Source organism: Acomys minous (assembly GCF_964271855.1).
Source record: "Acomys minous genome assembly, chromosome: 5".
Lineage (NCBI taxonomy): Eukaryota > Metazoa > Chordata > Mammalia > Rodentia > Muridae > Acomys > Acomys minous.
Genome location: NC_140494.1, coordinates 128,588,077 through 128,612,811, shown reverse-complemented (window position 1 = coordinate 128,612,811; position 24,735 = coordinate 128,588,077). Strand labels below are relative to the sequence as shown.

Genomic DNA, 24,735 nt, shown 5'->3' with positions numbered 1-24,735 from the left:
TAAAAGCCAGACATGGTGATGTGTGCCAGCAACCCCAACGTTATAAGAGAGAAAGGGGGTATAGTGGAGGAGGATTCCAGGGACTTGCTAGCCAGCCAGTCTAGCTGAAAAGGTTAGTCTCAGGGTCAGCAAAAGACTATATCTAAAAAAACCTAAGGTGGAGAGTAATAAAGATGCTCTATGCTGACCTTTGGCCTCCACATGTGCACACACACACACACTACATGTCCTCCTACTTTGATATACATACTCACATGTGCACACACACACACTACATGTCCTCCTACTTTGATATACATACTCACATGTGCACACACACACACACTACATGTCCTCGTACTTTGATATACATACTCACATGTGCACACACACACACACACACTACATGTCCTCCTACTTTGATATACATACTCACATGTGCACACACACACACACACACACACACTACATGTCCTCCTACTTTGATATACATACTCACATGTGCACACACACACACACACTACATGTCCTCCTACTTTGATATACATACTCACATGTGCACACACACACACACACTACACGTCCTCCTACTTTGATATACATACTCACATGTGCACACACACACACACTACACGTCCTCCTACTTTGATATACATACTCACATGTGCACACACACACACACACACACTACATGTCCTCCTACTTTGATATACATACTCACATGTGCACACACACACACACACTACATGTCCTCCTACTTTGATATACATACTCACATGTGCACACACACACACACACACACACACACTACATGTCCTCCTACTTTGATATACATACTCACATGTGCACACACACACACACTACACGTCCTCCTACTTTGATATACATACTCACATGTGCACACACACACACACACACACTACACGTCCTCCTACTTTGATATACATACTCATATGTGCACACACACACACACACTACATGTCCTCCTACTTTGATATACATACTCACATGTGCACACACACACACACACACACACACACTACATGTCCTCCTACTTTGATATACATACTCACATGTGCACACACACACACTACACGTCCTCCTACTTTGATATACATACTCACATGTGCACACACACACACACACACACACACTACATGTCCTCCTACTTTGATATACATACTCACATGTGCACACACACACACACACACACACACTACATGTCCTCCTACTTTGATATACATACTCACATGTGCACACACACACACACACACACACACTACATGTCCTCCTACTTTGATATACATACTCACATGTGCACACACACACACACACACACACACACTACATGTCCTCCTACTTTGATATACATACTCACATGTGCACACACACAAACACTACATGTCCTCCTACTTTGATATACATACTCACATGTGCACACACACACACACTACATGTCCTCCTACTTTCACATACATATTCACACAAACTCAGATGAAAGAAAAGCTAAATGGCTCTAAAATGTACACAACTTAGATTCAAGTACTTAATTTTATATTCTCTTTGAAAATGTTCATATAGACAGCGGTGCCATATAGTAACACAAGAAACTTGACTGTGAAATGCCAGACCCAGAGAGGAATAGTCACAAACAAAACCAGACAAGACCATGAAGAAGAGGCATAGGGATCAACAACAAGAGATGTGATGTACGCTCTCTTCATACACTCTGGGAGAGAACCTGGAACTCAGCTGGCCAGGAGGACAGTTTCTTTACTGTAGTTAGGCAAGGATCTCCCTAATACCAATCAGTGACATGCTATGCACATCCATTCAGGATAAACACTGAGTAACATACTATAAGGCTAAGATAGACAGAAAGTGGCTCTTCATATTCTGGGACACCAAGACATTGAGGTTGTAGTCTTTATGTACTATTTTGGTAACAGCAAAACTACAAATATCTTTAAACTATTCAAGAATAATCTACCCTCTAGTGAAGCAACAGAGATCTCTCTCTAATCTGGAAGAGTTCTTCATTTTTAAAATTAATTAATTTTGTTTTTGGTTTTTTTTTCAAACAGGTTCACACATAGCTCTTGAATTTCTTATGCAGCAGAAGATGACCCTGAACTCATAAACTTCCTGTCTCTGCCCCCCCCCCCCCCCCCCGAGTGCTGAGATTACATGTATGCCATCCTCTATCTAGCTGTTTAGTGTCCTGTTTGTGGTACTGAAGGCTGAGCCCAGGGATCCCATGGTAGGCAAGTACTCTACCACAGAGCTGTAATGTCCAGTGAGCTCCTTAGTAAATGCCATGGAGAGTTAGCGATGAGCTAGGTCTACACTACACTTTTGGTCTATAGAAGTTACCTGGTCTCTCGGAACTTCACATCCTGTATTTCTAAGACAGGAATAATAAGGTTACTTTTTTATCAATTTGTTCTAAAGATCAAATGAGAAATCACGTGCAAAAACTTTCTTGACGTTGTGCCTGGCACACAGGAAGCAGCCTCTCAACCTCTGTCAGCTCTAACTGAAAGAACAAATGCTCCATAGAGGGACAGCGTGTGCTGCCAACAAGAGGGCAGTCCCACCCAGCGTCAGAACAGAGTTGGACACAGCACCAAGAAATAAAGTCAGGAGTAACAGAAGCAATGTTAGCAGAGTTCAGGGTAAGAGGAAAAGGAGGAGAGGATGTGACTGTGACAGGACGTCATCAGTGGTCCGTCTCTAAGCAAGCAGATGCAGGTTAAGGATGAACAACACTGACAGAAAGGGAGGCATGTGGAGGACTAAAATGTCTACCTTATACCTTCTATGCAGCCATCTTTCCCTGAGAACCCAAGGGGCCTTTCTAAAAGTGGGCTATAAGTTAGTAAAATCTCAACAGTGTGCAGAACAGAATGTGCTAAGGTCCTACTCCAGTTAAAAGGGAAGTAAAATTAGAAATCTAAGAAAATCTTCAACAGTAAATCTAAGAACCCAGAAAATAAAAACACATTTGAAACTCCTAGATACAACAAGTTGAGATGAGAATTTTAGACTACGTAAGAAGCAACAAAAATTAGAATAAACATTTGGGGTAATTAGTATTGCAATCTGGGGCTCAGAAGGCACCCCCCCCACCTCAGAATCATTTCTATACATTGTTCCTGGAGTCTTGGGAGACACCAGTTATTGAAGAACCATACTACTCCAAACACAAGGCTGAGAAGGTTAGGCTGAAAGTCTCTGAAGAAATGCACTACCCTAACTCACAGCTCTTTGGAATGAAAGGCCTTCCTCATCGTGTGATAGATTACTGCCGAAAGCATAGGCTTTTCTGGTTGTTTTTCAGGACTGGTAAATACTGTCAAAAGCATAGATGACCCTAAATGGTGGCTTGCCTTCTAGATTCCTATGTTCCCTTCTACCTCAGCTTTGTAAATCCCTATCTTATTAGGCCCTGCTCACCTAACGCTAGTAAGAAATGTGCTCTTATATTTTTCCAGCAACACTTTTAGGTGTCATCAGTGATGGGAAGGTCCCCCAGTGCCAAAAGTGACTCAAGTCCTTCTGTGACTTTTATCCTTCTTAACCTTCTTTCTTTCTTTCTTTTTTTTTTTTTTTGTTTGTTTGTTTTTTTTGAGACAGGGTTTCTCTGTGTAGCCTTGGCTGTCCTGGACTCCCTTTGTAGACCTGGCTGACCTCGGACTCAAGAGGCCTGCCTCTGCCTCCCGAGTGCTGGGATTAAAGGCGAGCGCCTCCACCGCCCAGCTTAACCTACTTTGTTTCACTGTGGTGCTTCTCATCTCTTGATATGAACTTGCCACCAGTACACATTCCAAAATTAAAATGTAGAAGAATAAAACATAAAACAAGCTGAAAGTGCTTTATGATACATCATGAAAATATCAATGCTCAAATGGCAAACAAAAAAACAAACAAATAAAAATGAAAATCCAGGGCTGGAGAGATGGCTCAGTGGTTAAGAGCACTGACTGCGCTTCCGGAGATCCTGAGTTCAATTCCCAGCAACCACATGGTAGCTCACAACCATCTATAGTGTGATCTGATGCATGCTGTATACATAATAATAAATAAATCTTTAAAAAAAAAAAAAAAAGAAAACCTAATACCCTTAAAATAGTCTAAGTTCTTAGGAGTAGGAGAACATTTTTATGTCTTGATTTAGAGTTGTTTGATTTCTTCCTTGAGTAGAACTCTCTGACCACATCTACTATTCATGGGTTTCTTGTCTGAATACAGAATGGCCAGCCCCATCATCTCTCTTCCTTACTGAGTCCTGGCCCCGCCCCCTCACCACTCTTCCTTAGTGTGCCCTGTCTTTCTCCATGGTGTGTACCAGTCCCTGCTATTCTGCTCTTGTATATTTGTATATTCATGTGTGCTGTCTCCTGCCATGTTAGCATTGAGAAGCCAGGCTGATTTCTTATTTACCCATCCTCAGCACACAGAACAGATTCTACACAGTAAGTACTTGCAGAATGGGTTATTTTCTATAAACAAAATATTTCACTTTAATAATCATAGAAAAATTATCTTTATGTGCACATCATTAAAACTAATTTTTATACCATGCCAACTGTCACTCTGATGCTCTGTACATAGTACACTTAAACTCCAATCACTAATAAGTTAATGTGACACTGTCCTCCAGATGGCCTCTGATGAGAGCACTCATGCTCTGCTCAGTGGCACAGCACTGTTAACTGTCACCTCCTTCCTGTGGTACACTCACACCAGCACTGCTGTCACCTCCTTCCTGTGGTACACTCACACCAGCACTGCTAACTGTCACCTCCGTCCACTCACACCAGCACTGCTAACTGTCACCTCCTTCCTGTGGTACACTCACACCAGCACTGCTGTCACCTCCTTCCTGTGGTACACTCACCCCAGGCCTCCCTCACTTCTGTCTCTCTGTGACTCTGAGCTTGTTGGCTAATCTCTCTCCAGCCTTCTCCCCCACTGCCTTCCTTGGCTTCGGTGACCACTGCTCTGCTGCCCACTTCTATGAGCCTATCTTTTAGAAGTGAAACACATGGCATTGATTTTCCTGTGACTAGCTTACTGTATTTAACATTCTGATTTTCAGGTACATTGATGTATTCTGTTGCTAATGACAGCATTTTCTTCTCTTTGATCATTTTCTTGATCTGGTTGCCCACTCCTGGACACTGAGGCTGATGCCATATCTGGCTACTGTGTACAGTACAGTGCTGCAATCAACAGAGGCACAGAGTCTAAGCTCTTAGGCGTGTGGTTTTCTTTGAAATACATGCTCACTGGGCAGCTGCTGGAACACAAGGCAATCTTATTTATAAGGAATTTCTCAACTGTTTTCTGTAGTGCTGAGCTAATATGCATTCTGAATGAATGCTCCAAAACTTCCTCAGTATTTGCCATTTTTCCCACCCTTGGTTTTTTGAGACAGGGTGTCTCAGTGTAGCCTTGGCTGTCCTGGACTCTCTTTGTAGACCAGGCTGGCCTCAAACTCACAACGATCTGTCTGCCTCTGCCTCCCAAGTGCTGGGATTAAAGGCGTGCACCACCACGCTCGGCTTTATTTGTCTTTTTGTTACTTGTAAATTCTGAGACAGGCCTTGCAACTCTTGCCTCAGCTTTCCAAATATTAGGGTTGCCATATAAGCCACATGCCTGATTAGCACTTGTCACTTATCTATTTTGTTATTTCCACTCTTACTAAGAGATGATTCTACACTGTGGGGTGTGTGTGTGTGTGTGTGTGTGTGTGTGTGTGTGTGTGTGTGTGTGTGTGTGTGTGTGTGTGTGTGTAGGTCAAAGACTGAGGCCAATTGTCTTCTTCCTTTATCACTCTCCACTTTATTTTTTGAAAGATAAAGCCTCTCAGCTTAGCTAGGCTGGCCAGCCAAACAATTCCAGAGCTCCCCATTGTTCCGGGCTGGGCCTAGAGGCGTCGTGCCAGCTGCACCTGTTTTCTCTGTGCGCACTGAGATCTGAACCCAGACCCTTGTGCTTGGGCGGCAAGCACTTCACTGCCTGAGCCGTCTCCTCGGCTCAAGGGTGTCATTTGCACTCCATGACAATCAGTGGGGATGAACAATCTCTCCTCTGCCTGTCAGCTACTTGTGTATCTTGTTCTGGAATGTATACTCAAACCGTTGTGCTGATTTTTACATTTTATTTTAGGTAAAGGGGCTAGAGAGCTGCTCAGTGGTTAAGAGCACTTACTGCTCTCCCCGAGGCCCAGGTTCTAATTCCAAGCACAGAAGGTGGCTCAGGACTGCTTGTAACTCCAGGGAATCTGACACCTCTGGCCTCTGAGCATACCTGCACTCAAATGCACATATCCTCATGCAGGCACACACACCTATGTGTAACTAGAAACAAAAATAAACCTTTAAAAACTATTTAAGTGACACATAAAAACTGCCACACTAATCATGTACCAAGTAAAGTTTCAGTACATTATAATAAAGATATTTTAACTACGAAGCTTAGAGCTTTGTAACACTTCAAAAAGGATACACAAGAATAAAACAGCGTATACTAAACAGGGAAAATAAAATGTTACATACGTCTATCTCAGAGGTGTATTCTTCAGGTTTGTCCATAAAGACTGCAGAGACTGGGACAGATGTGGTTTTTGATACTACATGCTTTAATGGAACTTCATGGAAGATTTGATTTCTTTCTCGCATTGTCATTTGCTTTCGGGGAAGTGGTGAATTAATATAAATTACTTTAACTGGTTTGGAACCTTAAAAAAGAAACAGAAGTGATGATTAGTATTTGGTAGTTTTATTTTTAAAAATAATAAAGTATGTGTGGCAGAAGGATCACTCAGCAGAGACAGGACAGGGCGGTGGTACCATGCTTCCGGCATCTGTCCCTCTTGGACTACAGGTGGCTAAGCCCCTTAGTGCTAAAGGATTAGAGGACGTAGCCAGCAGAGAAATGTGTTCTAGCAGTGTTTAGATGTCTTTACTGCTCCGCTGTTCTGGGCACTTGCAAAGTGAGGTAACACTTAAGGAGATTACACTGAATGCTAACTTGTATTTCTGTTTTGTCTTTATAAGTGAAGACTCTGTTTTTCATTTATGTCCTTATGTTGAATATTAATCTGGAAGATAGTGGCCAAATATGAACCAGACTGATAGAGGAACTAATGTGTAGAAGCTTTCCTCTGTCAACACACTTGAATTCTTTCCAGTTCCCATTACAGACAAGGAAGCCCTGGAAACCTGCGCAGTGCAGGCCACCTAATGAAGTGTGCATTCCTTTGTCCCAGCGACACACACAAGTCCCACACTCCTCTGAGTAACCGTTCCTTCTCTTTATCTTATTTCTTAACGTGCATGCAGGTACCTCAGGTCTCAGCAGTCAGTTCTACTGTAACTTTATAGCTGAAAAAGCTCTACTGAGTTTAACCATCAGATTCTTACTCTCCTTAAACAAAGTTGGAGATCTGTGCGTGGCACACCGCACCTACGGCTGCACAGCTGAGTGCATTATCTGGCATATTAAATCACAAACCTTCCACAGATATCATCTGAACACACACAGGGATTTCCCACTGCTCCTTGTAGCTTGGTCCATGGTTATTGAGCAAGGTGAATAGTGCTTGGCTAGTCAGCGCTATCTGCGGATGGTATCTTGAAACAAGCTTCTCTGCATTCGGGTCTTTACTAATATCCTGAAAAACAATTGTGTTCTGTACTGTGATTTATGCTTCAGAAGTAACCAGAACAGTGTGCACCTTACCACAACATTCCACCATGAGGTAAGGAGGAGGGAGAACACACAGAAGGGATGTCAGAACCACCAGGCCGCATACTTTTTGTGTAGTACAATTACTAGGGTTATTTTGGGTATTTAGGAAAGCCACTTCCAACCTACCCAGTGCATAGCCTCAGCTTTCTGCTGTGTGGCCTCAATGGAGGACATGTCATCTTTTGAGAGCTGCAACTTCACAGGCATCGAGGGAAATGCTGTTTTCACAAACTTTGCACTGCCCTAAATAAGTGAAAAATGAATGTTACTGTGAAAGCCTTAATGTATTTTTCTTGCAACATGGGAAACGTAATTGAAATTTCAAATGTCAATCTTAGCACCTCCTTACAGCGAGACACTCGAGGCATTCATTCACGGTTCTGTTTGACAACAACCACAAGCAATGCTTTGTTATTGTGGTTGTTTCTAAAAAGGTCCTGAGGCGATCTCCCGAAATCTTTCTGCCACTTTTAAGTTTCACTTTTTTGTGTGAAGCATAAATCACAATACAGAATGGAAGCACTAAAATACTTTTTTCATACATGTATTTCTCAATTATTTGTAAATAAGTTTCCTCTAGATGGAGTTCTCTGCTTTCTCTGAGAAGTATTAAGGAAAGTGCGAAGAAAAAAAGTCAAGAAACAAAATTACTAGCAGTATTGTAAAACAAAAGGTACCGACTGCACCTGCATCATGCATCCCAAAGTTTAAACAGTGTCCACAGGAGACATAACTGATGTGTCCCTTCACGTCCACAGAATAACCCTTACCAAAACAAGAAGCGTCTTCTCTAACTTCAGCCCCATCTCTGTTTGGAAGGGGAAGAATCCCATTAGGCTGGTGACTTCATGGAGAGAATAAAATTCTGGATATGTCTTCACTTGTTCAATGCAAGCTCTTAGGATTTGCTGGTAAATAGAAAATAAGAACTATTCACTTGAGCCAGGGTGGTGCTGTATGCCTTTAATCCCAGCACTCGGGAGGCAGAGGCAGGTGGATTGCTGTGAGTTTGAGGCCAGCCTTGTCTACAAAGCAAGTCTAAGACAGCCAAGGCCACACACAGAAACCCTGTCTCAAAAAGCAACAACAACAACAACAGAACTATTCATTCGTATTATATTTGCCTAACAAATGTATGTTGGTTACAAATGGCTATAAATTCATTAATTGCAAAGTTCAATCCATTTCACTCATGCCCTCTTCTAATAATCCACACATTCTGTATATTTCTTATTTGATTTAATCTCTTAGTTTTCATAACAAATTTTAACCTAATTTCCTAAAATAGTGATATTTAATAATACTAAAATTAGTGATCTTATTAAAATTTAAAATTAAATAGAGAAGACTTAAGATATTTTCTATGCTTCTTAGGAAACTGACAAAAGAAATGAAGCCACATGAAGCTGAAGCTGGCCCTACATGCATAAGCCTGTAATCTCAGTACTTGGAAGACAGAGGCAGGAAGGCCCGTTTGAAACAGACAATGACTAAGTCCTAAGTGTCTTCTCCAGTTTTCAAAACTACTAATGACGTACGAGGAAATGTAGTTGGGCATGAAATATTCATAGCTTTACCCAAGAAAAGCATATACTTGTGATAACATGTTACTAACTCAAAGAAACAGAGCCATCATTGGGGGGAAGTTTTGATAACTTTAAAAACACACGTATGTGCTGTCTTCTAAGGTATCTGTTGTCTTTTGTCAGTGGATGGTATCTAAACCTTTTAAGATATATTCTATTTTATTTTTACCTTTCAGGAAGGCTCTCACTGTGTAGTTCTGGCTGGACTGGAACTTACTATGTAGGCCTGGAACTCACAAAGATCAAAGATCTGCCTGCCTCTGCCTCCTCCGTGCTGGGATTAAAAGGCTCGTGCTGTGCTGTTAGCAGCTCTGACTTTACATCTCCATACTCCTTCTACATAGTTACACAATGTTTCAAGTTACAAATCAGTAACTAGCTCAGCATACTTAAAAAAATTTTATTTATTATTTATTGATACAGTATTCTGTCTGCATGCAGGCCAGAAGAGGGCACCAGATCTCATTATAGATGGCTGTGAGCCACCATGTGGTAGCTGGGAATTGAACTCAGGACCTTTGGAAGAACAGTCAATATTTTTAACCTCTGAGCCATCTCTCCAGCCCATATACTTTTAGTATTTGTTTATTTGTCTATGTGTGTGTGAGAGAGAGAAGTGGGGGGGAGGTGAGGGAGAGGAAGAGGATAGAAAGAGGCAGGTGGGAGGAGAGACAACGTGCAGGAGTCAGCTCTCTCCTTCTACCACATTGGGTGGGTTCCTAGGACGGAGACCAGATAGGCAGGCTTGGCTCAAGTACCTTTAGTGCTTGAGCCACACCCTGCAGTTCCACAGCCTGTTTCTTTTCCTTTTACACACTCCCTGCTATGTTTAGCAGTTGCAACTGCATTCACTTAACTCAGCACATCTCTACTCACAACTCAAAACAAAAAAAACCAACTCCCCACCCCCAAAAAAACCCAACAACAAATGAAAGCCCCTGGAAGAAGCATTAAGAGAGTACCACAGTGCACTCTATCATCTGAAGGGCGGCAGCGCACCACATCTAGGGCTGAAGGGCGGCAGTGCACCGCATCTATGGCTGAAGGGCGGCAGCGCACCGCATCTATGGCTGAAGGGCGGCACTGCACTGTATCTATGGCTGAAGGGCGGCAGCGCACCGCATCTATGGCTGAAGGGCGGCACTGCACTGTATCTATGGCTGAAGGGCGGCAGCGCACCGCATCTATGGCTGAAGGGCGGCACTGCACTGTATCTATGGCTGAAGGGCGGCAGTGCACTGTATCTATGGCTGAAGGGCGGCACTGCACTGTATCTATGGCTGAAGGGCGGCACTGCACTGTATCTATGGCTGAAGGGCGGCACTGCACTGTATCTATGGCTGAAGGGCGGCACTGCACTGTATCTATGGCTGAAGGGCGGCACTGCACTGTATCTATGGCTGAAGGGCGGCAGTGCACTGTATCTATGGCTGAAGGGCGGCAGTGCACTGCATCTATGGCTGAAGGGCGGCAGCGCACTGCACTGTATCTATGGCTGAAGGGCGGCAGTGCACTGTATCTATGGCTGAAGGGCGGCAGTGCACTGCATCTATGGCTGAAGGACGGCAGTGCACTGCATCTAAGGCTGAAGGGTGGCAGCGTACTTTCCCCTATGGTCCCACTTTCATAGTTTCTGTTGCCTGCTATTACACAAAGAATGAAAGACTGATGGAAAATTCCAGAAACAAGAAATTCCTAAATCCTAAACTGTGAATAATTTTGAGTAGCACGTTAAAACCTTTTGACACTAAGCTCTGTCCAAACAAATCGTTTCCTTAGCAGCAACCTCAGGTATGGACTGTAGTGCAGACTTCTACATCCTGAGCTGTCAGGAGTTCTGATATTTCTTACACTAAGTAGTGAACTGGCCTCCTCCATGTAACTAAATTGCTAAAGCCGACGGCTCCCTAAGCTGCAGGGTCTTCAGACACCTTAGAGATGCCCTTATTGCTTTCTGCTTGGCGGTTTATGTAAATGTGACTTTTTTACCTCTGTGAAGAGACGGGCCTCATCAGAGAGCATATTATAATCCTGTGCACATCTCTTTGCGGAATTCTGCAAAAACTTTAGGAATTCATTAACTTCTTCAGTCACATGTTTTTTCATATCCTTAAAAAAAACACGTTTATTTTAAATAAACTTTCACTAAAAATAATCATTCTTCAATAGTCACCCTAATAATCTGAACTTCAGAGAGTAAATCAAATCCAGAGTGAAAACCACAAAGAAAATAATTTAAATATCATCATATAATAAGCTTGTTTAAAAAAAACCAAAAAAACTTAGACACATACACACACACAAACAAAACCCATTAAAACCCTTCAGAAATAGAAAAGCAAATAACCAAAATTATTGTATATGCATAGAGAACTCCATTTCTATTTTTTAAAAAGACAAACATGCAAGAGAAAAATGGGCACAGGGTGGCTAGGAGAGTTACAGAAGTACAAGTGCTTATTGCTGGGTGTGGTGGCACTTTCGAGGTAGTCTAGCAGGGGTAGTTTAGTTAACCCTTGCTTACCAATGACTGTAGCAGCTTGGGATATGTAAGTTACATTTTCAAAAACAAAACAAAACCCAACCAAACGAAAACCCCAAATGGTTTATGGAAGATTTTGTTTTCATTAGTACTCGGTGTATTTATTTAGATACAAGCACACATTTCCTCAAGCAACAAAGGCCAAAAAAGAGAAAGCAATGTCTAGTGTTGAAGGTGCCTCCAAAGCCTCTCATCTTATAGTGGTATAAACAACTCAAACCTTTCAAACAACAATTTATCTGTCCACAGCCACAGACCAAAGCTTTAAAGTATGTAGAGCCTTTGATCTTAAAACTTTATTAAAGATTTTGTTAGAAAGATATTTAGTGTAGTATTATTTCTGTAATTAGAGATATGGGCACAATTTACACAAAATGATCACTGCAAGCTTGCTTTGGTTGTGAGCCTAGCCTTTAATGGCTAAGCCATCTCTCAGGCCTCACAACAAGCTGACGACGTGTTCCTGCTAAGGAGGTGAGAACTGGAGTAAGGCTGCTGTGCAGCAGAACACACGCCAGAACTACACACAGTAAAAACAACACAAGGGTTAAAGTGCCAACACCAATTAAACACCTTACTCTCCTGTTTCTGTAAATATGACTGTACCTAGTAATAAGAGAAATAAATAACACATTAACAATGACAAAGAGCAGTATACGGAAATGTAAAGTAGAATTATTTCCTGGTTCTTGGTATTTTTACTGAAGCTGACGGACAGAATACGTACCAGATACTGCAGGAACTCATTTGTATTTGTCCCAACAGTCTTGGAATTTGAGGGGCTTTTTGCATATTTAACCAACAAATCCACATAAGTTCTCTGTTCTCTCTGTGAGAACCGAGAGAAACGAGGATAAGGAACTCTTGGTTTTGGAAGGAGAATCATCCCAACTTTTTCCTTTGCTTGAGTTGCTGAGCTAACTACAGGCTCATTTTCCACAGAACTTGCTGAGACATTCAAATTTTCTCCTATACGTCTGGAAAAAAAAATACAATTTACAAATATGTGCTTTTCACATGAAGATTACTATCACGGAACTTATGATTCTCAATCAAAAGGGAGAATAATAAGGCATGATTAACAGTAACTTCTGGATTACCATCTAACTCTGCCACCTGCATTTTGATGTTCAGTCATTTAGTGTAGATTAAGTATTCTGCATGAAAAGACCTCCCTGCAGGCTCACCTGATGGAGGGTGAGAGGCACACTTCAACCAGCTATTCTCTTTGGAACTTTTCCCTTTTATTAAAAGGGGAAATCATTTAGAATTATAGTAACATTTACTTAGTGTAGTGCTATTTGGTTTCTATGCTTAATTTCTTCAGTAAGGGATAACAGTTAATACAGTGAACAAATGACATTAAGAACAGAATAAAATAGGGTCACAAAGCAGAAGTTAATTCTAAATTTTCTGGTTTCTACTGGCTATCTCAGGAGTTGAAAATAAATTCCAATAACTGTGTCATGTTTTATGGAAGCAGTGGTGATTTTAGAGAGACTGGACAATGCTCTGTCACATATATGGCTAAGTCTATAGAAATGTCTCTATGCTTTTTATGAATGCAAAAGAGAAACCATGGCCTATCTGTAAGGAGGTATGCTTGAAGAGGAAGCAATGAGTAGCAGCAACCCGAGAGGCTGATATTAAACTTGTTTGTAAAATGACACCCCAAATTTAAAAAAAAATCACCTGTTTCTAGTAAGACTATACATTATTATCTTATTATTATCTTATTCATAAATTGTTTCTATCTTTGCTATCCAATTACTTTAGTCTACACTTTCAGTAAGAGAGTAGAAATCTACCAAAAAAACCTCCATTTCCTTGGTCTCTATACCAGTTATTGTTTCTTTAACTTGGCTCCAAATTAAACAATGGTAGTTCAAGGAGGAAAGGAAACTAGTGAGAAAGATGCATGCCTATTGACTCATTCATTACTATTCATTGATGTTTATAATTATTAGCGTGCTATGTCCAAAAGCTTTTTTTGTTTGTTTGGTTTTTCAAGACAGGGTTTCTCTGTGTAGCATTGGCTGTCCTGGACTTGCTTTATAGACCAGGCTGGCCTCGAACTCACAACAATCTGCCTGTCTCTGCCTCCCGAGTGCTGGGACCAAAGGTGTGTGCTACCATGCCCAGCTCGTCCAAGAGCTTTAACAAGCAGATGCCAGTACAATCTTCAATCACCAGGATCTTAAACCACTGGTTTGACAAATGAAAGAAAACCATATCTACATGAAAGAAGAAAACTACATCCATTCATACTTATATATAAACGCAACCATGATGATATTAGGTTTCCAGACTACACTTAAACAGGTGGCTGAGAAGAACAGTATAAAACCACGGATTAAGAAGAAAGGGAGCCATGTGTGGTGGTGCACACCTTTAATCCCAGCACTCGGAGGCAGAGGCAGGTGGATCTCTGTGAGTTCGAGGCCAGCCTGGTCTACAAAGTGAGTCCAGGACAGCCAGGACTACAAGAGAAACTGTCTGGAGAAAAAAAAAAAACCAAATAAATAAATAAAATAAAACAGAAGAAGGGGAAGGAAACAATGATTGGCAACCATGACAGTATTACTTTCCTGAAGAGAGTGATTTCTTTAAGCCAACAGGGACATCTAACTCATCACAAGAGGGAAAGGTTGACCATAATTCGGTAATGAATGCTGGATGATTAGAATATATGGCACCGCTTAACACAACTTGTGAAGATCTTTTTTTCTTGCATAAAAACAATCATAATTTGCTGCTACTTTGAAACCACATTTTGTTTTTTCAATGATTCTTTTTTCTTTTTTAAAGATTTATTAATTAATTTTTGTGAATCTGAATGTACACCTGCAGGCCAGAAGAGGGCATTAGATCACATTATAGATGGTTATGAGCCACAATGTGGTTGCTGGGAATTGAACTCAGGACCTCTGGAAGAGCAGACAGTGCTCTTAACCTCTGAGTCATCTCTCCAGCCCCTCAATGATTATTTCTTAGTATGTTTCATTCTGTTTCTTTTAAATACAATCTTGTTCATTATGGGTTTTGGTGCTGAGAACTGACTCCATGGACCTCTGACAGGCTGAACACATGCCATGGAGGACTATAAATGGACCATCTCCAGGAACCATTTCATCTTCTGCTGTGGGAGTGTCTATGCACAGACGCACCACACAGTCCAAGGTAGGTGGTATTTCACATTGCATATTTAGAGCATCATGCTATTTTTAAAAGTTTTATCTCTGGTAATTAGCTACCAATTTCATTTCAGGCTAATAAAGTGTATTAGTTCTTACAAATAGTCGCTTTAAAAAAGTGCGAAGTTTGTGCATTATTGATAAGGCTGGGAACTACTATTTATAATAGTATAATAAATATGGGGAAAAAGTCCAAAGTCTGAAAATAGCATTTTAAAAAAGGATAAGAACGTTCTTCCCCCAAATAAAGCAAAATCTTTTTAAAAACACTTTCAGAGATAAACTATGAATGAAAAACTCTACAAACAGCTAATTAGTTAATGGAGAGAGAATTTTGGAAATTAAGATTATGATGCTCAGTATGACTCTGGAAATACAGGCAAGAGAACACATACTTAGCTACCAAAGTTTCTGCAGTAACAGTATAAAAATAAGTTCATTTTAGGTTAACAAAATGAATATTAACTGCTGATCTTGGTAGAAATGTATTACAGCAAATTGATTTCTCACTAGAATATGTCTTGAGAGCTATTCAAACCTAACAGTATTATGTCCGCAGCTCTTAACAATACTGCCTCACAGCTGTCTCTCTGAATACGAGAACATGTCTGTCCTCCTGGCACAAACTGGCAAATTTAATTAAGCTGCTGCAGCAACGAGATGCTGACTCAGATATGCCGAGCAGGAATGTCAAGACACGCTAGCAGCTTAAATTGGCTACATGTAGCAAAGAATGAGGCGGCAGCACATCAACATTATTTCCAAGCGCAGCCCTGTCACAGTCTTCATCAGGTGCAGCCAGAGTCCCCCCAGCACCCACCCACAGCACACCACTGCATTTTATTTCAGTTGATAGTTTCAAGTTTCCTCCTCCATTTTGTCAACTACCATTTCCCTTTGTACTTCAAGTTGCTATGAAATGCAGGAAGGTTCCCAACAGTTTTGCTAGACTCTTAAGCCGACTAGTTTGGCAGTTTCTTTAAAGATTGCATTTGGAAACGGTATATCTGGGCTCCATCTCAAAGCCTACCTGAATCTTGGAGTTTAGTTTTCTTTTATATTAATCAGGTTAACAGCAACTATTTCTCCTTATCCTATTCAAAGCTATTCAGCTACTTGTTGGCTTAAAACTCAGTTATAAACATCTGTAATGAGAATGCTTAATTTTAAATAAAGGCAGGTACTTATTTCTACATAAATAGCTCTTCGTTTTTCTCATTTATTCCTGGCTAAACTTTTCAAATACTGTTAATGAACTCGACACGTCACTGGCTTTCTACTTTATTTACACTGACTTCTACCATCCCTTTACTCTGGTGGTCCTTTCATCTTACCAACATGCATGGAGTACAGTGAGTCTAGTGAATGCTTTTTATGCTGAAATTAAGAGTAAGATGTCTTTTGAAGATGAAATGGGGTTAAATTAAAATGTCATAGTTTTGAAATCAACACAATTAAAGATATTTTTCCAACTTGCTAGAGAACACAAAATTACTATATTATGGGTAATAATGAAGAATATTAGTTTTCTCCCTAACATGCAACATTCTAAATAACTGAGGCCTAAAATCACTAAAATCAGTTCCTTGTTCTAACAACAGCAACAAAATCAAGAAACACGCATCAATGTTTTGTGCTTTTCTTTTATACTAAAATGTAAATCACACTAATAAACTGCACTGTGTAAAAAAAAATTTTAGGTTTTGGTTTTGCTTTTTTTTAAAGCCTGTCAGAAAAATATCCTCTCCTTTATAACTCATGCCTAGGAAATGCCAAGTGAAACTGTGAAAAACCATCAAAATTACTAAGAAGCACAGAAGAATACAGACTAACATAAAGCCAGCCACGGCGGCCACACCTGCAACCCTAAGGTTAGAAAATTTTATCTGAAATGATAAAGGCTGAGACAAAATCCCAAAGTAGTAAGAACTTTTTTTAAAAACACAATTTTATGCAGCTGTTAAAAAAAAAAATCAGAATGCCTGTAAGAAAATGAATGCAAATAGAAATTATTGTGTTAAGCAAAATAAAACTAAGAAAAACAAATGATGGACAATGGACTTACATCTGAAACTTTATATATTGGTATTAAAGGTAAATATATTATATATGTATTTGGTTTGTTTGTTTGTTTTTCGAGACAGGGTTTCTCTGTGTAGCCTTTGCTGTCCTGGACTCACTTTGTAGAGCAGGCTGGCCCTGAATTCACAGAGATCCGCCTGCCTCTGCCTCCCAGAGTGCTGGGATTACAGGTGTGTGCCACTGCGCCCGGCATTGTGTATTTGTAGGTCATAAAATTAGGAAGTGGATCACTGGTGGAGAAGTAGAGATTTTTAAGGGAGGTGGGAGATCAAAGGATTAATATATAGCACACAATAAGGAAGCAACCGGTTCTAGGGAAGGGAAGCAGCTTGGATAGTAGAGAGAAGACGGACAGAGGGGACGAAGGACAACACAGGAACAGAACACATGGGTGAAGACCGCATGGTGGAACCCATTATTCTGTGTGCTAACCTAAAATAAATACATGTATGTCTCCAAACCCAGACTAAAGGCACAAGATAGGCACTGGGAGAGAGGAGGGCCCAGAGCTTTTCAACGCCCTCTTCCCTTATGAGACACAGCATGCACTGCAGGCGCTGGAGATCATTCCTAGAGGAAGGGAGCCATGTCCAACAAGTGCAATGAGAAAGCAGTCTCTCGGAAGAGAACATGCAGCACACAGTAGGCCTGCATGCCCTGGGCCTCTCTCATGGCCAGATCTTCCCTCGTTATAAATCCTAGGAGGGGCTGCAGAGATGGCTCAGTGGTTCAAAGCACTAGCTGCTCTTCCAGAGCACCCAGGTTCAATTTCTAGCACTCACATGGCAGCTCACAACTGCCTGTAACTCCAGCTCCAAGGGATCTGGTGTTTTCTTCTTATATCTGCTGGCACTGTACATATATGGTGCACAAACATGGCAAAACACTCACGGACATAAAAAAAATGGGCCTTGGAGAAAGGACCTTAGGAAAACTAACATGTAATTTGTAATTACTGGGTCTAGTGACTTTGTAACTTTTCCTGATGCCATAATGTATATAAATAGATATTAAACAATTAGATGAAAAATGAAAAAACAGAGCACCATGCTACTTTAAGGAGTAAGAATGTTAGCTGAAAGGCATTCAAACAAGGCGCAATGAAGCAAAGAAGAGCTAAAGGTAGAGGGACAGATAAGTGACCTCAATACAGTGTTCACAGCATCCAGAGCTGGGGTATAATGGCATCCCCGCTGAAGTTCTGACTTTGCTGCATACAAGTTCTGTGACTCTGAGCAAATTTCTACTTAGCTTAGCCCTGCTCAAGTACTAAGGGAGTGGACTTGAACAAGACGCCTTCTACTCTCCAGACTCTTTCAGTCCCTCTCCTGTGTGACTCTGGAACACAAGGGACCACTACACTGAGCAGTCATCTACAGCATCGTGACTCAGCTCTGCAAGCATCGACATGTAACTTTTCTTAAGTGTGACGGGTGACATAACATAGACCCAGACAGAGTGGCACAGCTGTCTGTGCTGATGTATAAGGTATTGAAATTTGTTTTGAAACCAACCACCTGTTAATGTGATTGTGTGGATATTTTCCAAAGTTACAGGACACTGCGTCAGCTATTTGCAGGCATCCATCCATTGGTCCTACACTGCGCATTGGTGTAGCGATTTGAAACTCAGTCTGCTATGCAAACCTCATGTTAGTCTGTCAGAGATCCTTGTGTTGCCCACAGCTTTGAATAACTGACTTTAAGGAGACTGGTGTCAATCCTTTTCCAAGATTTTTCTTACAGTATTGGACTCTTGGAATTTTTTCTTCAGGAAAATAAAGCCAATGGGTTGTATGCACAACTGCTCCTGTATTTAGTCCTGACTGAGTGTTGTGTATGACAATGATGTTGGGTTGTGCTTGAGCCATTATTGGAGATTTCTGTTGAGTTTTGCAGAATTATTATTGAGCAATTTCCTGAGTCATCTTTTAGAATTTTTGCTAAGCCACCTATGGGCAACTTATTTCAGATCCACCACTTGGCATTTCTGCTGCGTGGCTATTCAACCCTTTCTGAGCCATCACTCAGCATTTTGCTGAATTGTCTTAGGTAAGGTTTCTATAGCTGTGACTAAACGCCATGACCAAAAGCAACTTGGGAAGGAAAGGGTTTATTTTAGCTTACAGTTTCACATCACTGTTCATCACCGAGGCAAGTCAGGGTGGGAACTCAAGGAGGCAGGAACCTGGAAGCTGGAGCTGATGCAGCAGCCATGCGGGTGCTGCTTACTGGCCTGCTCCTCGTGGCTCACTCAGCCTACCTCGCTACAGCACTTACTGGCCTGCTCCTCGTGGCTCACTCAGCCTACCTCGCTACAGCACTTACTGGCCTGCTCCTCGTGGCTCACTCAGCCTACCTCGCTACAGCACTTAGGAGCGCATAGTCCCACAGCTGAGCGGGGCCTCCCATGTCAATCATCGTTCAAGCAAACGCACCATAGGCTGCCCACAGGCCCATCTGGTGGGGCGACTTTTCAAGGCTTCCTCTTCCAACGTAACCCTAGCTTGTGTCAAAGCGACATTTAGCCTGGCAGTACACTGGGTGACTTGGCTTTTGCTGACCCATAGCTGAGTGGGTTTGCTGGGTACCCCTAAGTATCTCTGCTGAGTCTGTGGGTGTCCTAGTAGTCACCGGTGAGTGTTTCGGCACATCACTCCTGGGCACTGTGCTGAGTCAACACTTCCCTGGCTCTGGCTTCTTCCCTTGAAATTTTGCAGGTAATAAGCTGGAATGTCAAGTTAGTCCAGGACTCTCGGCAGTTCTCCAGGGCCAGGGCGTGAGCACATGACCAGATCAACCCCACACTGTTTCTCCTTTGGCCTTAAGGATGTAAAAGCTGATAAACAGTCTTTGGTTTAAAATAATTAAAGGTACTGAATGACTGCAAAGTTTTAAAAAAAATAGTTATCTCCAGGAAATGATGAAAACTGAATAATAACAGTATAAAAAATAGATGCATATATGAATCTTAACTTTCTAAAACCATCACTATCAAAGACATTAATAAAGAGTTAATGCTTTAAATAGCAATCTGGCAGTATCTATCAAAATAAATGTACATATATGTTTTACTCAAAATAATCTACCATCCAGGTACATGTATAATAATAATGCACACTAGCATAACTGCTATTATAAAACAAGGAGAGGGCATTCTGATGTGTGCATATAAGACACACACACACACACACTTACCATAACCTAAGTCAAGTCCACAGAAGCATCCCTGATGCTCAGCAGTTTGGATACAATGAACTACGGTGAGAGGACCAGATCAGTATTTCTTAAAAGCTTACAAGTCTAATGATCAGGCACTGTCAGAAGGATGAAGATGGCAAAGGAATTTGGGAAACACTACAAAAACCAGAACACTGGGAAGAAAACCGAGTGAAAAGTTCCACTCAAAAGCTCCCTGGAGACTGCCACTGCAACAGATTCAGAAGGCAACTTTTTCCTGTTTTTCAATTCACCTGTTGATTTGCCTTTTCATTGAGAAGTCTTATGTACCTATACTTAAAATAATTATTGCTGTGGAGAGACTGTCACTATTGTGTGAATATTTTTTTTTATATCCCTTACATATTTTTCATTCCTCACTTCATGTCAGCACATTCACACCGCTAAAGTAGTCAAAGTCTAAAGGGAAGTGGTAACAAAGAGAACATGGAGAGGGTTATTTAAAACAGAAATTGAAATATATTCAAATGTTTATCAAAATGAGTAAATGTAACTGAAAATGAAGACAGAAGAATAAGTAGAGGGCTGGAGAGATGGCTCAGTGGTTAAGAGCGCCGCCTGCTCTTTCAAAGGTCCTGAGTTCAATTCCCAGCAACCACATGGTGGCTCACAACCATCTGTAATGTGATATGGTGCCCTCTTCTGGCCTGCAGGAGCACATGCAAGCAGAGCAGTGTATACATGATAATAAAGAAATAAATCTTAAAGAAAAAAAAAACATTAAGTAGGAAGACAGACTGAAAGAACACAGAGAAGACAGAGCGATCTTCCACTGTAAGAGCTAGCAGCATCACAGAGATCCTAAGCCTCTGGAGGAGCTCCCGAACATCACACCTCCGGTCTCCAGAGCAACCCACACAGAACACAGCCAATCAGGAAGGGAGAAGGAGCTGCTGGGGGCATGTGAGCAGGAAGGACTGAAAGTTATCACTGCGCAGTCACTCTCATACCAGAGAAGACAATTTTCCTTTTGACAATTTCGTACCATCTTTTAAAATATAAAATATACACATAGTCTGACCAAATTTGATGTCTTTACTTCACAGAAATAATTATAGAATTTATTTTAAATTTTCAAATACAGGACTTGCTATAAGAATTAAAGGTGCATATATCAAGAACAGGCAATTATTAAATAAGGGAAAATATTATATGTATCATGGAAATAAACACAAAACACTGATATTTAATGATAAAAGTAAATTATAATGTTTTATGGTATTCTGTGGTATTCTAGCTATGATCTCGTTTTGTGTGTATAAATATACGGCTACATGTGAAGAAAAGCAAGTATCAAAGTGTTATCAATAGCTTCCTTCTATTTTCTATTTTTCACATTTTATAATTTGAATGTTTGCTAATATAATCATAAAATTTCAGCTATCAGAAAACAGCAATGAAACGCAAAAATAAATAACCAAATGAACATTACCTGTTAGACAAAACATAGAGTTCTTTTAAGGTTGGAGCCATGGAATGATCTTTATAATTTTCTGGAGAGAAAAATGCTTTAAGGCCATTTTTGGGTGTAACATCCCTGTGAAATAAAGTAATTTACTTGCACTTGACAATTCCAAATCTCATGTTAGACAAAGAAGCACAATGCTACAGCTGTAGTGAGTGTACGACCGATGATCCCCAGGCAACCACCTCCGGCCAGCTTAGCTCCCTGGGCCAGATCCTGGTTGTTTTATTTCTTGGGTAGCTTTAAGCTTGGGCCAGTATGAAATTCTCAAGCTCCACCACTCCGCTTTCCTGTAGTATACAATTAAACTTCAAAGACTTGGACACTAAAGATGGAACAGAGTAAAGTACAATCAAGGGTCCTCAGGGACAGGACTCACCTCTGGCCATGAATGGAAAGGTTAAAAATGTAACTCAACTTATTTTTGCCTTGTGTACTATTGTGTCAAGTGAAGACACTGGCTATTCCACTTTGACTCTGTTAAACGGGGCAAATGACAGGTGTTTGCTAAACCCACCTCTAAAGAATACATGAGTTTTATAACATCAAAATTAGTTTGAGACTAATATAGTCAATGCTGGTTAGATGGAAGGAATAAAAAATTCAAAATACTGAGATTAATTTATCTGGGAGGGAGGACTCTGATCAGTAGCAACGGTGCACTCCAGAAGCTTTGTCACTTTTGGTTTCATAGTGCCAGAGGTGTGTGGGAGTATCTGCACAGCATGTGACTACACACACGCGTTACAGTACTAGGAAGGATTTTAAATGATTCAGTACAGGCTGGGCACCGTGCAACACAGCTTTAATCCAGCACTCAGGACACAGGGGCAGGTGGATCTTTCGAGTTCAAGGTCAGCCTGGTGGCCATAGTGAGCTCCAGGGGCAGGTGGATCTCTCTTGAGTTCAAGGTCAGCCTGGTGGCCATAGTGAGCTCCAGGGGCAGGTGGATCTCTCTTGAGTTCAAGGTCAGCCTGGTGGCCATAGTGAGCTCCAGGGGCAGGTGGATCTCTCTTGAGTTCAAGGTCAGCCTGGTGGCCATAGTGAGTTCCAGGTGAGCCTCTCCCCGCCGCCCCCCCCCCAAAAAAGGCCATTGTAACTGAGACTGATGAGTGAAGGAATTAAAAAACTGAATTAGTTGAGAATACCTCATCTGTTTTCTTGAAAAGCTGAAAAAGTCCAGCACCTCTCCTCCGACAGGAAACAATAATCACAAGATGAAATTGTCTCTAAAAACCTGAGTGCTGAGTTGCCATTTTAAGAGTTGAAACTGGTCAGCTATAACTCAACTGGTTTGGTATATGAATAGGGCAAACTCCAAGACGCTAGGGGCTAAAGAATTAAAAAACCCTCCACAGGCCAGAAAGCCTCCCTGCCTACACGACCCACCATCCCTGTCTCACGCCCCGAGAGAGCAGAAGGAAGAGGAGCGACTCACCAGTTCAGCCGTGGCTCACTCAGGGTCACACTAGAGCTCATGCTCCCAGGCTTCGCCCTCGCTCCAGCCCACAGTTACCTCAGCCTGGCAGTGAGTGAGGCGGCTCCACGAGAGCGAGGGTCGGATCCTTGCCAGAATCTACATTCAACCGAAGGGAAAACACAAGGTCAAAATCAAAACCTAGAGCACTACACGCCTCCTCTCAGCTGACTGAAAACAAAGCTCACGGGCAGAACAACACTGGCCCTGGTTGTTTGTAAACAAAGACGCCACAGGAAGAAGAGTCCCTTCCTTTTAACCAACGCCAAGGAGTGTTGCTCTTGACGTTGTTCTCGCACTGTCTGCACGCCCGAGGTGCTATGCCTCACAATTCACCTCACTGCCGCGCCACCGGTGCCCTCCCTGGATCCCAGGGACCTTGAACCTTCCCAAGAGGAGCTCGCCCTTCTGAGACCCGCGTGTGCGTTAACTGAGGCCACAGGGAACGCTCAGGGAGGCGCCATCAGAGCCAACGCTGTGGCTTCACTTCTCCAGGCGTCACGCCGCGGTGGGCTCGATGCAGTTAAATGCAGCCAAATGCTGCGTCTCTGTCTCTCAACCTCCCTACCTCAGTTTCCCCTTAGTGTGTGTGGGGGGAGGGGGCCGAGGGGGAGGGGACTGAGCAGTGAACGCCGCCGAGGGAGCTGCGGGGTGGGGGTCGGGGTGGAAACGAAGGAAGAGAAAGCCTCGGGGAAGGTGAGGAAAGGCGCTTAGGGCCTGAGAGGGAAACCGGCGAGGGAGGAGGCCTGGTGAGGACAGCCGGGTCGCCCCGCGGTCCCTCTCCCGCCCCTCGCGTCCCCGACGAGCCGGAGTCCGCGTGCAGCCGCCTTCCCTTCCCGCCCGCCGCAGGGTCCCGAGCGACTCTGGTCCCCCCACCCCCGCGCGCCCCCCACCACCCGGAGAGGGAAAAGGCAGACGCTTCCGCACACGTTTTTGTTTTGTTTTTTCCAAAACTCACGGCGGCACGCCTAGGAAGGCCTCATTTCAAAGGGCGCCCGCTCGCGGCTGCGCGTGATGACGTCACGACGGGCGCGCCACCGGGCGGGGCCTGCGTGCTAACCTGCTGACTGGGGTAACAGGGCAAGCCACAGGGTTCAGAGATCCGGATAGGCTGGCCTGTGACCTCAGGCGTCCCTAATTCCGATCCTGACTCTTAATTAGGTTTTTACATTTATTTTATTTTATTTATTTACTTTTTGGGTGGTTTTTTCGAGACAGGGTTTCTCTGTGTAGCCTTGGCTGTCCTGGACTCACTTTGTAGACCAGGCTGGCCTCGAACTCACAGAGATCCACCTGCCACTGCCTTCCAAATGCTGGGATTTCAGGCGTGCACCACCACGCCCCGCAATTAGGTTTTTTTTGTTTGTTTGTTTGTTTATGTAATGTGCTTTACTTTTGTTAGTTTCAGAG

General features: G+C 42.3%; 1 protein-coding gene across 5 annotated transcripts in view; it reads right to left on the bottom strand.

Moving 5' to 3' along the window:
• ICE2 (interactor of little elongation complex ELL subunit 2) overlaps positions 1–24,361 on the bottom strand; it is a 41,894-nt gene extending 17,533 nt beyond the window's left edge. For 2 of the 5 annotated variants that reach the window (XR_014779283.1, XM_084781890.1), the window contains exons 1-9: positions 24,284–24,361; positions 23,287–23,424; positions 21,816–21,920; positions 12,596–12,845; positions 11,316–11,435; positions 8,511–8,648; positions 7,867–7,983; positions 7,504–7,663; positions 6,546–6,727 (exon numbers count right to left, since the gene is read on the bottom strand). Coding sequence is in view for 4 of the 5 variants with exons in the window: in XM_084781890.1 (XP_084638016.1) it covers positions 6,546–6,727; positions 7,504–7,663; positions 7,867–7,983; positions 8,511–8,648; positions 11,316–11,435; positions 12,596–12,845; positions 21,816–21,920; positions 23,287–23,327 (1,113 nt within the window). In the remaining variant the exon portion in view is untranslated. The other 3 variants (XM_084781892.1, XM_084781893.1, XM_084781891.1) reach the window with 3 other exon arrangements.
• Between the last annotated feature and the right edge of the window lie 374 nt (positions 24,362–24,735).